The sequence below is a fragment of the Onthophagus taurus genome, chromosome 2, assembly GCF_036711975.1.
Source record: "Onthophagus taurus isolate NC chromosome 2, IU_Otau_3.0, whole genome shotgun sequence".
Lineage (NCBI taxonomy): Eukaryota > Metazoa > Arthropoda > Insecta > Coleoptera > Scarabaeidae > Onthophagus > Onthophagus taurus.
The window spans coordinates 9,137,140-9,153,244 of record NC_091967.1 but is presented as its reverse complement, the minus strand read 5'-3'; the positions used below and the strand labels follow the sequence as shown (position 1 = coordinate 9,153,244).

The following is a 16,105-nucleotide window of genomic DNA, read 5'->3' as shown; positions in this document are numbered from 1 at the left end:
TTACTTAAGAAACCAAAAAAAATGATTTTTGTTTTTAAAAAAAGATGTCACATCGACACAAATCTCTAAAAAGAACAAATTTACGGTGAGATGTTACTGCAAAAATATTTTCTTGGAGAGGTGATATTTTCGTATAAGAATCAGGACACCGCAAATTTTTCTTTTCTAGCAAAGTTCTGTGGGTGAGTATAGCGAAGCTCCAATAATAATAAGTACTCATGGTGGTGTCGAAATGAAAGCCGGGAAGGAAAGCTTTTGTATCGGATAGCTGCTGATATAGTGGTTGACAGCAATCCAGGGTGAAAAGAAAACGTCTATTGCTTATAGCGATTGTCTGCGGCACATCTCGAGGAGCTCTCTGGTTTCATACGGGAAAGCTTCAACGTCACTGCCTGCATTTCTCGCTGAAAGTGGATGAAGCGCCTCCCGTGGAACAAACAGTGTTACCTCTTACGATAAGAGTGCTAGAGGATATCGACGTACTGCACTTTTTACTTGTAATTCGAGAGAAAGTTCGTGGATCTCTAGTACAAAGTTGAACTAGTCTAGACAGATCCAGAGCATGCAAAAAAACACTACTCCAAAAAGGAACAATTTTTCCGGACAACCACGTCAACTGCTCGATTTAATAAAATGTTCCAGTTTGTTAGTAAAACCATTAAATCGAACTCTACCATTTTTACATGTATAGATGGACGTATTATTTTTTATTGCACACGCATTTGTGCAAAAATGGATTAGGTCATGCATAAACATTTTTAGTTGAAAAGTCAACAGGGAAACGATTGGCGCATCAGTTTTAAAACCAAAAATGGGTCCTACTCCCGGAATAATATACGATGCGTAGATAAGCGAAAAATATATTGCGGTGTATAAAATGTTACACAGCTATTCGCAGGAAATACCACCCGGGAAATATATTATTTTTATTACAGACACGTACCAACACATCTATCTGTTAAATTAGAATACAATAGCAATCTAGATAAAAATATGTCAGTATGAATAGATATTTAGTACACCAATGAAGTATATACATTCTTGTTTAATATTTATTCGTTTGAGTAGTACTATTAACTGTACCATTTAATTTAACGTATTTAGAATAAAATTAGTACAGTAAAACCTCGTAGCGTTGAATAACAACTAAAATTAGAACTAACTCTAACATTAGAACTAACACTAGACCTAGAACTAGAAACATTCTTCACCTCCAAGCATGCTGTCCCACATTCTTTTACCTTGATGTATTATTGCAGGAGGCAAATATTCACCAGCAGCGTTGACACATGCTAAAACTGTGGTTGTGGTAAGACCACTGCCTCCTGTAACTCTCTTGGCGGGATTCCTTTCTAACAAACCACCTTTGTAGAGCCAGGATCAGTACAAAATCCGTTAACAGTTAAAATCCGATTAACCGTCTTAAGAGACATATGGATAAACCAGAATGTTTCTAGTTCTAGGTCTACTGTTAGTTCCACTTTTACATCAATAAAAGTATTGTAATAATTTTAACATTCTCTTAGTTCACCGAGAGAACATAACCTAGAATTTGTGACAGAGAGATTTTTTGTTGGTGAAAATCTTATCTTAAACCGTTTTGTTTACTTCCAAATGTATCAATTATTTATAGTTCAGCTCCTAAAGCACATTTTTCATCCATCTTTTGAGGTTTTAACGTTATTTTGAGGAAGAAATCCTTGATTTAAATTTGAATTTTTCTAACTTTACTCATTGTTGAAATTTGGCGTGTACTCCAATGTATGTCTAAAAACAAGAAAAGACAACGTTGAATACGAAGTTTTATTACGTTTCATAAAGGAATAAGGGAGAAATCAACGAAAAAAGAATTAAATTTTGAAGGTTAATTCCGAGAAAAATCAAGAGATGACGCTAGTTTCGAAGCAAGAATTTTGAATTTTGAAAAGGGCGCGAAGCTAAGGGCCAATCAGAAACGAGGAAAAAAACAGTTGGAGTGCCGGGGTATATAAGGAGATCGCGAACAGGGAGTGAGAAAGTCGTCGTCGGACCAGCGCTGAATCCATGTCGTCAGATAGAAGAAATTTTGAATCTCAAGAGATAACCTCAAAAATTTAAGATAATCTTTTTAAAAGTCAAATCAACTTACGATATTAAAATAAAAAGTGAATCATCCTACAACCTATTCCGAGTACTACTGATACTTCTTCAAGATCATCCAAGACCCTATTTCCGAAGAACAAACAGTTCAATTTCCCGTAAGAAAAATCCTGTAGACAATCCAGAAAATTAGTTAGTGCCCCGAACACAAGAGACAATCCATAATCCAGATACCACATTGAACTCCAATCCTTTCTTTTTCACAGTGAGTCGGATGATAATTTTATTTTATTATTTTACATAACCTACAAAAAGAAAAATCAAAGAACAACTCACAAGAGTTTCCTATAATTTTGATCAATACTTGCTTGTGGGTAAAGATTTATTAGTTTTCTTGAATAACGTTCATTTATTTAATTCTATTTTTCTTCAACGAGTTTGATGACAACTTAAGACATCGGCCATTTGTTATTTTCAAGGAACGGTTCTAACGAGTTTTATCCTACTCTCTCTCTCTCAAATAATAAACGGGTTCTCTCTAATATCGATATTTCAGTCGATAACCGCAGTTATCTATTTTATTTAAAAGTTATCTCTCGTAAATAAGCATTGTTATTAAAGTAAATTTAGGAAAACCATTTTCTTTTGTTACTCATAAAACGAGTTAATTTGATTTTGTGTTTAATTAAATGAATTTTTTGTCGAACCTGATTAATATTCTTTTGAACCTGAACTTGCCCGAAACCCTGATTTTTTTTAATAAGAGTCTCTTAAAATTAAAGAAACCCAAATTTATAGTTTAATAACTTGTGAAAAAACACACTAGTGAAACATCACAGTATATAACAATCTAGTGCTGAATAACAATTAAAACTAGATCTTTTACTGTATTTACTATTCCATCGATGTGAATGTACCCTAGAATAATAATATCTAACTTGAAGTGGGTTTTGTTAAGATAAAGGTAATTGGCCTCATTCGGCTTAGTCATCGATATCGTCTGATAATGAACGGACTACAACGTGACTAAGTTAAATAACACTGCGACCTGGTCCGAGCAACAACAGTTTCCCGGTTCTCTGAAGAGTTCCACTCGGAGCGCGTGAACGGAATTAATTGCAATTAAACGCCCTACCCCCAATCGTGTCTGCGGTTCCGGACAGAAAGTTTTCTAATTAAAAACTTAGTTATAAATCCACTTGTCGACATTCCGGTTGCTGTCTGCATATGGACCAGGCTAACGTTAAAACTATTTGACCTAACAGTTATACAACTCTGTTTCTACTAGTTGTTGTGCACTCATTCAGACTTCAATACTTTCCACTTGTTCCATTGACCCCTTTCGGAAAATTATTTAAATCGGAATATTGAGTTGAAAGCGACTTAATAATATCGATCTATAAAGAAAGTGTTTTAGTCGAACATATTTAACCGCTCAAATCGAGTGCATCAATTTAAAATTTAATTAAGTCCTGTAAGCTGTAGTTACGCAAGCTCGTTTTACGGTCGTGGTGTTCGAAAGCAGAAGTCGCTCTCGAGCATGCCTCTCGCGTCCGGAATTATATTGTTTGAGACCGGATATATGGGGCAGTCAGGAAGCGGTGCTTAGCCGGGTCATAAAATGGCGACACAAACTCCATCCACCGATTACTTCCTTCCCAGTCGACCACAGATATGGCAAACCGACGAAGTTAGCACCCACGGGCAGCAAACAACCTCCGATAGCAAATAACAGCCGATAACTTCTTGGCGTTATCTGCCGCGAAAATGGGACCCTCGAGATACGAACGTAAGCTTTTGAAATCCCTAGACTAATGTCAATTGAATCACCTCTCGCTGGTAACAAAGTAAAAATAAAGGAAGCCAAGTTAACTTGCGGATGTGTCTCTATACTTAGTGGGTATTGTTCTTTTCTTTTAATGTCAAGAATTCTAGACTACTTCGCGTTCAGAAGGAACTTACCTAAAACTGTCAGCTGAATGGGCTTTCCGGTGACGACGAATCCGTAAGGATTTTCAGCTTCGCACTGCCACCTGCCATCGTCCTCTAAGCGGACGTTCTCTATGAGCAGATTGCCCAAGTTGTCGACGAGAAATCGGTGCCCCGTAACGCGCTTATTGTTCGCATTGTCCTTCAGGATCGTCTGAACGATCTGGCCGTCCTTAAGCCAGATGCTGGTACTGAAGGTGATATTCACGCCGCAATCGAGGGTCAATTTGACATGCTGATTCGAGTAAATCTGCACGAATTTCGGCTCGGCTCCTGATGAGGAACTCGACTCTTCGACGTCCCCATTTTCATCGCTTTGATTCGTTCTGACGTCAGCTCGAATCGAACGGTGGTGTACACTTCCGGTATGCGGATGGCGGGTGTGCAATCTCGTTTCCGCATGACCTGAAAAATAAATCTCGGTTAAGCAAAAACCTATTGAAACGCAAAGAACAAACAATCACGAAAAATTAAACAATGTGTCCAAATTCATCGTCACATACACGGTATATATTTTATTTATTTCAAATTTAATTTATTTCGAAATGTGGTAAATGTTTTATTATTTACAAAATAATAGGTTATTCTTTAATATAGATTTAGGTTTCAAAATTTGAAATAAATACGAACGATTCGTTCGTCGAAAACATTTTATTATAGTTTTTCCGTGAAATTAATATTTACTTTTTATTAATGTTTAATTAATTAAATATTTTAAATCGTCAACTCAATATTAAACGTATAAATATGATGGATTATTTATTCTTTTATTTTATTCCTTATTTGTAAACACGACATAAATTCGATGTCTCTATATTGTGTTAGTGTCTCGTTTCATTCGATCGACAATAGTCCATATGTTCGAAAAGAACTCGACGTTAAATTTAAATTCAAATCGTACTCGTCTACGAGCGAGTTGTGTCTCGAAAAAGCCGGCAGCTTTGCGCTTTTCGCGGTCTTTTGTGGTAAAATCGTGGGCGACGCAAGTTTCATATATCAAAGTTCCCGGCCGATTGTACGGGAAAACCTGTCAACGACGAAGTTTGAGTCTCATAAATATGCATCTGAACCTGCATATCCTAATCCACTTCGGGGTTACCACTCGGGAGAAAAAAATCTATATTGAATTCCGAAGCTGTTGTGATGCCCTACCAAACTTTTCCACGTCCGAGAACGTGAGCAATAGAATTCCCTGAGTTATATTGTTCGGTCTGCATTCAAATATCTACCGGAAATATTGTTATTGAGATATCACGAACGCTATCAACTGTGGTCATTTTGACATTCTTTGAAACGACGTATTAGTATTCCCTAAAGCATTCATGGAACGAAGCATAAATATCTACTTCATTAACTAGAAATGAACAAAACTAAACTCTTATATCACATTCTTTTATTTCTACCTTAACGGCAAAAGTAGCAACTAATTAACTGGTAGGTTTCAGTTAGCGGATCGTTTATTTCCCTATTTCCAAGAAAGCTTTGGGCGGAGCTGCACAAATAAATTGCCATCCTCTGTGGTATTTGGGATGTACCTTTGAGCAACGACGGAGCGCCATGTTAATTCACTGAGTCTAATTAAAATAAATATCCGTTTCGACTTGTTACCACTGAACTGCACGTTTCGTGAAACGCCTTCCACATCCATTAATGTAATTGAATGCAAATTTTTGGAGGAATTGGATAAAACGTTAAAAGTGGTGATGTTAGGTTGTTCCTTTTACGCAAATAATTATTGTTATTTGAAACCAAAAAAATTTGATATAAAAACCATTTTTTAGCATACATCGTAGCAAAATGTTTTATGATGAAATAATAAATTATTGATCAAATGTTGAGTTCTTAAAAGATTTCTGAACTCGACCAAAAAGCTACATACGTAGTACCTAGCATGTACATACATACATAGTAAAACCTCGATTACTAGTAGTAAAACTAGAACTAACACTAGACCTAGAACTAGAAAGTTTCGGGTTTGGCCGTGCGTCTTCAGTTGAATGAAAAATATACAACGATCTAACTCTGAATAACAACTAAAATTAGAACTAACACTAGACCTTGAACTAGAAATATTCGAGTTTAGCCGTCTTAAGAGACGTGCGGCTAAACCCGAATGTTTCTAGTTCTAGGTCTAGGTTAGTTCTACGTTTCTCCGTTATCGAAGTTATAACAAGGTCGGATATATCGAGGTTTTACTGTACTAGCATATCATCTTATAAATCTCAATATCCGAAATTCCTATTCGATCTTGCGATTTATCCATAATCTTCTTGTACGGTTGAATTATCTATTGATTAAATAACTGGTTGTGTTGGTCTGGTAAAGGTCTTAAACAAACCGTTCTCATTTTCACAGTCGAACGGTCATGTTCCGTCTTCCAAGTGGAAGAACCGCCGACGAGGACGCTCACTCGAATAAGCAATTCTAATTTAATTTCGTAAACAGACGACACATTTCGTATTGAATAGGATTAGACGGGATGGACGGATTTTCGTAAGACAATAAAATCTCCATTAGGATTTCAAATGGAGTTCAGAGACGTACCTTCTGCCATTGTTTCCACCCTCCAAGTAAGTGAATCACGATAATTAAATATTTATTTTGGTGAAGCAACGCTGATACGACAAATAAAGCTAAGATTACATTAAATTTTCCCGAAACGTTTATGTATGAAAACCTCGCTTTTAATGTTTTCACTCTCTGATAGTAAATTAGTAAATTATTACCAAAAAAAATTTGTTAATTCTTTGTAAATGTTCGTGTATTTTTTTTGGGAGTGGATGTAACGAACTAAATTTCCATTGCATTCCGTATTTTTTTTGCGATTGTTTTTGGACATGTGCATCAGGGTCGTTAATTATTGTCAGATTTAACGTTTGTTGGAGTGCCCTTTCATTTTGTATTAATTAAAAGGGATCAGCACTGTTATATTTATCAAACGAAATTTAATTTTATTTAATTAAAGTTGAATCGATTTTTCCTTTGGTGTTTACACTTGTACGAAACATATTAAATTGAATGCAGCTGAAATTTGCTACCGTTTTTTCAGTTAAGTAGTGCATTAAAAGTAATTACATTTGCTACTATTTAATGAATTAAAGTTCAGCCACTTTGTGAATTGTTATATTTTTTTAACACACATTATTTCAAATTAGTCTCAACGTTGGTAAGCTGAACTCTTTAATACCATTAAAATGTCATCAAGGAAGCTTGAGTGCACATTAACTTCTCCAAGTGGTTCGCTGAAATTAACTAAATAGATTGCTACCGAGTTTAGAGTGTTACGTATATCAATTTTAACCAAAACTACTTTTTGATATTAATTTGTTAAATAAAACAATTACATTAATACATAATTATTTAAATAAGTTACATCAAAATGATTTTATTAACTTAATTAATTTAATTAACGACATCGGGATTATTTCTAGATTGATAAAGTTTCAATCAACAATTTCTGTTGTTGCAAAACTTTGTTAATTATCAATAAATGGGTATAGTACTCGAAATGTTTACGGTGCCCGGTAACATTCTATATGCTGGTAGGGCCCCACTTTGTAAAATTATCCCTGCGCGAACTTGCCGAACTTTAATTAACGTCAGCATTACAACTTGTCCTTAATCGATACAAGAAGTTCGAGCTCGCGGTTACAACCATAACCATAATTTTGGAAGGTACGGAGATTCTGAGATTCAGTTTCTATGTTAACTATGAAATAGTTACCTTAACTAAAAGAAATTAATGAAGTAACTCTAGGTGTATTAAAATTAATTATAAATCTTTCGATTTATCAATAGTAAATTAAATTAAAATAATAGCTATAACTAAAAGTGGAACTAAAACTACACCTAGAACTAGAAAATTTCGGGTTTTTTCCGTACATCTTCAGACGCACGGCTAAACCCAAATGATTTTTTTAATTTTTTAATTCTCTACAAATCTTTAGTACATGTCCCAATATCTATCAGTTACATATCTTAAGATATTTAATATAGTGTCATGTTCTTGAATGGTACGCATCCGATTTCGCAAGCCACATGACTAAACGACCTGGTCCGTTTCGATTGAAATTCATGTGTGCACCTTCCGGAGGGATGATCAATATTCAAATGTGGCGAGGTGGTGGTATTTCAAAGGGAGCTAGCTACCAGGATGAATAGGCGTTGCTAGGAGCGTCTAATAAAAAAAACGCGTACACCATGTCAACGTAAATACGATGCTTACGTGATTTGCAATCGACGCATTTGGCATTCGGAGTATTCGTTGACCGAATTGTTAATCAATGTTTATTTGCGGAAAATTCAATTGAAATGTTCAACGTTCATCCTCATACCGGGAAATGCATTTGAATTTTTACAATAGCAAAAAAGTTGATTTACGATAACATATAGCACTCTGTTCGCGTGTGGATATCGTTCAAATTCAGTTATTAATTATTGCAATTTATTTATCTTTGTTGTAATTTGCGAATTGCTATTAATTATTTTTATTTGTGCAACCAACTAGTTTAGTGGGGAATTGATGAGGTCGACAAAAAAATCAATGCTTTTCTCATTAAAATGTACCGCTATAAAAATATCCGAATTTTGCATTCAACCCGTTTTAAGCGAGTTCAACAATGACACGATTCGTTTTTTTTTCAAACCCGGCGTTATCCCAAGCGGTGGATTAATATTCCCTCAAAAATAACCGATATCTGCACTTACACAGAACGCAATCGGAATCGTAATGAAAGCTATCTCAGATTTTAATTAAAAAGCAAATTAACGTGCCTAGAATACGAAATCCTACTGTAGATTATCCGGATTGCAATCTATCGTTTCTAGGCCGTTTTTACCTTCAGACAATCTCTACCTTTCCATAATACCAAGTAATTCTTCTTTTAATTAGAAACTCTTCGAGAAAATGAAATCGATTATTTTGAGTATTACTCAATATTTTGTATCATATTTACTTCGTATTAAATTAATCTTTCAAAGCTTAATTCTTCAAAGTTTATAATTATCTTTTAATCCATTTGAACTCCTCCTAAATCCTTGTTTCAGTACAATTTCGTAATCTAAAATCTAATTAGTTTAATGACAGATTTAATGTAAAAGTTTTCTTTTAAACAACTTGACAGAAAAATATTAATTTGACATTTAATTAAATGAATTTTAATTTAAAAAACTTACTAAAACCTATATTTACCAAAAATAACACAGGGCGTTTTAAATTTGGAAGTTGTCCGTATAAAAAATCAAATGTTGCGATACAATGTGATCCTAAACCAACTGTGAGGAAATCGCATCCAAAAGAACGTGAACAATTAAAACGATTCGGAAATTATTGCGCTCAAATATTACCAAAATTCATTCAAAAAGTACAAATAACAAAAGGGGATGAATTAGAAATATGTATCGTTCCCGAAGGAATTTTACCAGTTCTTCAATTTTTAAAAGATCATCAAAACGCGCAATTCGCAAGTCTTTGCGATGTAACAGCCATAGATGTGCCGAGTAGAGAGTATCGATTCGAAATTTTTTACAACCTACTTTCGTTACGGTTTAACTCTCGAATTCGTGTGAAAACCTACACGGACGAATTAAGCCCTTTAGACTCGTGCGTTTGCATTTTTGAAGGCGCAAATTGGCACGAAAGGGAAATATGGGATATGTTCGGAATATACTTTTTGAATCACCCGGATCTTCGACGTATTTTAACAGATTACGGGTTTCAAGGACACCCATTGAGAAAAGATTTTCCATTATCAGGATACATCGAGGTGCGATACGATGACGAAAAGAAACGGTGTGTGTACGAACCACTTGAATTATCTCAGGAATTTCGTCGATTTGAATTAGAAGTACCCTATGAACAGTTTCCGAACTTTCATAAATCTGGTCCTTTACCAGAAGATGTCCCCTTTGACTGTAAACAACATAATGAAGACAATTAATATTTATGATGTTTTACACTTTTTTCTTTATATCTTTTTATATGAATTTGGTATTAAACATGATTGAAATGTGAAATAAACTGGTCTACAAATGAAATTGTACAGATTCAATTGTCGATAGGTATAAATTCAATAAACAAAGCGTTCGTTTTATTCGGAAAGTACTCTCTGTTCGTATTGCCGGTGGCCACGTGAGCTTCGTAATTAAATTCCGGCCTTCGGTGGAACAGAAAAGCTCTCGAAACACGTTCCTCCGGCGTCCGGCCGTTTAACGAGCCCGGGTACGTGCGTCCAGCTCGGTCGGCCATTACAATTGCATTTTAAACTGCGCGAGCCCTCGGTCAGGTTTTATAAAACAATTACCGCTTAAAAGTTAAGGGACCGCTGTTAAATATTAACCAACGCCGACCACAAAACCCTTGCTCGACGAGATCCCTCCCTTTACTCTGATGTCGTTGAGTTATCGCGCTAGTTTATTCACTATTTCCAGGAACCATTTTGACCACACCAACGCATAAATTGCAGCTGCGCTCTAATTATTCAACTCTGCGATTGTATTGTAATGATAATCTAAGGAGATATCTTTCACTGTTTTCTTTTATATGCACGCAACAGTTTTTAAATAAGTTTATTGTTTTTATCCAACCTATAAATCTATTTCAGAATTTAAGTCGTTAATCAAATGTATTTTTATTCAAGGTTTTTATTTGGACCACGAAAAACCTGGTTGCTAAGTTTTGTTTTCTAATTAGTGGATATTTCTAAATATCCACTATATTTCGAAATACATTATCTAGATGTCGAATATCAAATATCTAGGAAACTAAAAAACTTTTACTACAATTTTTTTCATCTATTAGTCCTTATTTGTCATGAGGAATAAATACCCAAGTTTGTGCGTATAGTTGGAGAATCACCATATAGATATTTGAAGAATAGAAATTAGTTGTTATGGTCAAGTAGAGCTAATTTTAACATACGGGTCACAATACTGGCAGCACACTACGAAAAGAAGAAAACACCTTGATTGCGTTCACAACGCTTACTCGATTCACCCAGGTTTAACCCTAGTCGTTCATAATGACATCCATTATTATATATGTTGTCCACATGGATGTCATTATGAACGACTAGGGTTAAACCTGGGTGAATCGAGTAAGCGTTGTGAACGCAACCCTTGAAATGATGGGGATGGACTTTCTAAGAAGAACATGCAGAGTATCAAGATTGGAACATGTACTAAATGAGAAAACTAGGATTTGTACAACAATTAATGGGGTGGAAACCAAACAGTTGATATGGTATGGGCATATGATGAGTTGTCTGCTTTCCCACCACAGAATGTATTTGAGTTTGATTTAGGTTGGTTGTGTTTTTGGACACTTGATGTTGACATTAATGGATTGAGAAACAGTATAATTTAAAATAATTGCCTTTCGGCGAATGAGATGAGATAAATGTAGTAAGGTTCGATTTGATTTAGGTTCAGGTTAATAAAATAAAGTAACTCAAATAACCGATATTCAGCAGATGTTATTTTAGGTAGAGTTGGAGTGAATGTTTTTTATTTAGCTAGATCTTAGCTGTTAAATTCTTTTAAGTATATATTATAACGAAATTTTAAAAACATTTAGATGGCTTATCGTAAAATAGAACCTTGTAATTCCAATGTAATATATAAGCTCACAAAAATAACCTAACAGCGACAAAAAAGAATTAAATTAACTAATTCAAATTGAACTTTACAATTTGCATATCGATAAGACAACGAGACATTTATATAAATTCTATATAACATCCATTTGTGAAGCAAATAGGATGACGATATTAGGGTAATACTATAGCAATTACGACCCTCTCATAATTTGCATATTGATTGGTTTATAAATATGCATTGACTGGCATTATCTTATACCTTCGATCAACACAATTCGGCTATAGTAATTTGGCGCCCACCCTAGTCTATAGGTTGTAATATTCTAGAGATAATGCGTATCCTCCTCTCTGAGTAATTATCCGATGTAACCTAGCTATACAACGTTAATACGCCAACGTACGTATACGAGAGCAATTATACGTATGTAGTGGTTATAATACACGAACCCAACATTCGCAGACGTGGTGTAAACGATATTAATACGATACTAAGATTAATAATACTGACCTAAACCGGCGCGAGAACTTACCAATAGAGATACAACGTTGCATGTTCAATATTGGTTGAATATAAACATACATGCAAAACAAATAGACAATGACTACTATTATTTGATAGTAAGAAATTGCCGTAAGCAAACTAGGAGAATAATAGCTATGTTCCGGTTGGTATACAATAGATGCTACGGAGATCTCTATCTACGATTATATCTTAATTGTGTCCGCTTGGTGGAAACTTGGAAGTGGACGATAAAAGTCGTCGCATAAATCCCGTTCATAGCGCCCTATAAAACTGTTTTTATTTTTTCTATTTGAACTACCAGAGCTTTTTGATGCTGGTTGTAAAATAAATGGAACGCATATTCTATTGCGAATCAAACGTATGAAAACAAAAAAAAGCATATTCGAGCACAAAACAAAATTTACATCGTCCATAAAAAATGATATGGTTTTAAAACACAATAAAACAATAATACCTGAATTGGAGTGAGAGTTAAATATTCGAAGTATGGATATAGGTTCTAAATAACACGCCACAAATATACCCGAAAAATTTTTATTCACAATACTCTTTAAGCACATTAAATATTAACTAAATTAATTTGAATTTGCGCAACATAATGTGGGAGTGTCGAAAATAATGTTCGGAAATGACAGATCTCTGGTAATGATGGTTAACCACAATTTTCCACAACAGCATATTTGGCGAATAAACGAGTTTATTAAATCATTTGTACAATGGCATCCTGACATCGTCAGTTTGCCGCAATACGGTTTAATCCGGTAGAACCGTTTCCACCCGGAAATGAACGGCACTGCTCCCCACAAGAACAGTCAGATAGTTCCGTTCGTTAATAAAGCGCCGTAGAAGAGAACGGCGAAATTAAGATGTGCACGTGAAATCTGAAACTTAATTTGTGACAGAGTTGCATTAAAATTTATGATCTTGGTGAAGGAGATCTAGTGCACTGCGTAACTTCGCCTGTAGCTACCGCGACACGTCCACATTTCACATTTAAATCTTAACACATTTCTCCTAGAGGGCGGACGTGGTAATATTGTATGCTTATGTGTAATAAGTTCTCGGCAATTCTAACTTCCCAACATGGCAAATCTAATTAATGCATTAATTATAGAGAACAGTCCTGTGTGGAGATGCAGACGCGAAATCTTCTCGCTACCTTGAAAACTGATTTTCTAGTTTTGGAAGAAAATTTAATATTCTCCTTGAGACGAGTGTCCTTCTAATTACATATTCGTACTTTCTTGTAAGGGTGTGCATAATAAATTTCCTTCAACTTCAGTTAACAAGAGTAACCAATATCACAAAAATGTTTGTAAGATTAGATTTTTAAAACACGGTCTCTTAAATTTGAATAAAGGCCCAGTTACCTTGAACGTCGGTCTTTCTACTAGAATATACATCACGCACTCTCTTCAACTTCTTTCCTTACATGAAAAGAAAATTCGTATTGCAAACCACGAACACATAAAACGGACCCACCGAGCGAAAAATCTCCGAGTATCCAGTTTATTTCGTACTATTTTTTCTTTCTTGTTTCATACCCGAGGGCAATGTCAATGTTGTTTTCAGAAAAGCACGTACATATAGTATGTGGAGTGTGTCGTTCTTTAACTCGAACTCAGTAAGCTACTGCACGTGTAAAACAGCTTGATATCATTTGAACTGGGTACGATTCTGCGGTTAGAAATATGCTTTCAATTCAACTCATCACGTATTTCCGATATTATTTTCGTTTATAGAACACTATTTCTTGTTTAGCGATTATTTTTATGAACAATTATTAATTACTTAATAAATAATTAGTTATTTTATTTTATCTAAAACTTTTTTATTGTTGTTTTCAGACTGCTCATAAATAAAGTTCATCGGAAAGGATACTAGAGATACCAAGTACGGCAAGAACAAGTTTTAAATTAATTGTGAAAATATCCACATCTCTTTTATCGTATTACTCTGAAACTTTTGTGATAAATTCTAGCAATAACGTCCCCGTCTTTGAGAAATTTCTTGTTTATTATCTTTTAAAAAGAACAAGTTCCTAATTTTATATTTTCCCTAAAAGTTTATTTTCATGAATCTCGAAATCCCGTTCCAATTAAATTAATTAATCCCACGTTAACAATTCTGTTAGATACAGAATTTCAATAAAAAAATAAGATGTTAAAATAAAAACTCTCTTTTATACAATAACTATTGTATAGGAAGATCCGTAGATTCACCTAACGTACAAAATTTAATTCCATCGCACAAAAGAGCGAACCACCTTCGCAATTAGATTAGGGCTTTATCAGTGCGGATGCTAAGCTATAAATTCACCCGAGCGAATTATCGACTTTCTGCACTTAATCCGCAAAGTCACGTCCTGAGCGTAAAGTCAAAGAGGCCGTAAATACGTGACGATGGATGACCAGCCATTGTGGTTAACTTCGTCCTCTTGTACTACGGACTCCCATTAATTCCTTTATTATCACCGAGCGAATACGAAAATTTTAAGGCTTCTGCGGTTAATTTTAAAATTTCACCGAAACTTTTAAGTTAAAACGAAACTACACCGAAATCAATCAATACTATACAAAGAAACGTCTCGGCTGGAAAAAATATTGCTCAAAGTACATTTAATTAAAAGTGGATTAGCGAGACGGTTTTGCGAGATCCGTCGTTCAAACGGGCGAATATTCGTTAGTTCGTTCGAACGGCGCAAATAAATCACGCGTTTTCGTATCACTGGGCTTTACGGTCGTGTATTCGCTTACACAATGCTTGCTGACAGTTTTCACAATAGCGCGGCCTATTGTAAAAAACGTTGCGAGTTTATTGAAACTCAGCGCACGCTTCAGACAGATACTAAATTATGGTCGACCATTCTAATTCCCTTTTATAAAACCAACAGTTATCTTTCAAAATCCAAACTAACTAGTATTAATACAATTTAAAAAAAAGTTGATTTTAGTATCTAGTAGGTAAGTCCCGCATTGTGTAGATGATTCCAGTATCTTATTGTTAGATGTAGTAGTTACAGAAATTAGTTCCAGTATCCACAAAATACATATAGTTTTTATATTCATTGGAATCATAATTTCGAGGTTGATTCCAGTATCTGGTCCAATATTAAGTGAGTAATTTCAGTGTTGTGTGATTACAACGAGAACATAGTGGTTGGTTTCAGTACCTAGTGGATGATTCTAGTATCTAGTAGATGAGACCAGTATTCAGTGCGCAGTTCCATATTCTGTGGATAATTTCATTACCCCCTGGGTAGTTTCAGCATTATGTGAATAATTCCAGACTGCTATGAATAATTCCAGCATCTTAATGCTGGGTGTTAACCCAATCAAACCCAACCAAACCCAATCCAACCAAACCTCCATCTATTTCTTCGCTTACAGAATTTAGGAACGCCGTTGCAAAATATATTCTTTCTGTTCTGCTTCTATTACTTTTTCTCTTTCAGCAGCCTTTTTCATCTGCATCACTTACCTTAGAAAGTCCATCGTAGTGGTGCCTTGTTGTCCAATCAGTGTACTTTCTACGGTGACTGCTTCTCCCAACTTGATCTCAGCTGAATTTCTTAATTGCTGGAATCTATCATAGTGGAATATGGTGCGTAGTGATGTGTCGGGTTTCCCACATCTAAACCAACACTCATCTAAGTAATTTTTTTTTATCTCTTTGAGATACTAGGAAATACTGAGTAGTGAAGTGTAATCGCTTGTGTTGTATGGTAATCGGTAGCTGTGACACTCTCCCGCCACACACTGACATTTTTAATGACAGTTGATTTTCAACCATTGATTCATCATTTCCTTATGACTTTCATCAATCCGTGTGTCCTTATTTCGCCAGTTCCTGGATCTTTCTTGGACGAGTAGAGGACTTATTGATACTTTTCTCTCTATTGGTCTTATTAGATTTTTGT

General features: G+C 35.0%; 2 protein-coding genes and 1 long non-coding RNA gene across 4 annotated transcripts in view; 1 reads left to right on the top strand and 2 right to left on the bottom strand.

Moving 5' to 3' along the window:
- LOC111427073 (irregular chiasm C-roughest protein teiresias) overlaps positions 1 to 16,105 on the bottom strand; it is a 109,972-nt gene that overhangs the window by 56,345 nt on the left and 37,522 nt on the right. For both annotated transcript variants that reach the window (XM_023062043.2, XM_023062044.2), the window contains exon 3: positions 4,042 to 4,473. In XM_023062043.2, coding sequence (XP_022917811.2) covers positions 4,042 to 4,473 — 432 coding nt within the window. The remainder of the gene's footprint in view (positions 1 to 4,041; positions 4,474 to 16,105) is intronic.
- LOC111427076 (uncharacterized) lies at positions 1,035 to 2,900 on the bottom strand. The gene is made up of 2 exons (XR_002707899.2): positions 2,129 to 2,900; positions 1,035 to 1,767 (listed from the first exon to the last, which is right to left on the bottom strand). It is a non-coding gene; the product is annotated as an uncharacterized lncRNA (long non-coding RNA).
- LOC111427075 (NADH dehydrogenase [ubiquinone] iron-sulfur protein 3, mitochondrial-like) lies at positions 9,189 to 10,104 on the top strand. The gene has a single exon (XM_023062048.2). The coding sequence runs from the start codon at positions 9,219 to 9,221 to the stop codon at positions 10,005 to 10,007; it is 789 nt and encodes a 262-aa protein (XP_022917816.2). The 5' UTR covers positions 9,189 to 9,218; the 3' UTR covers positions 10,008 to 10,104.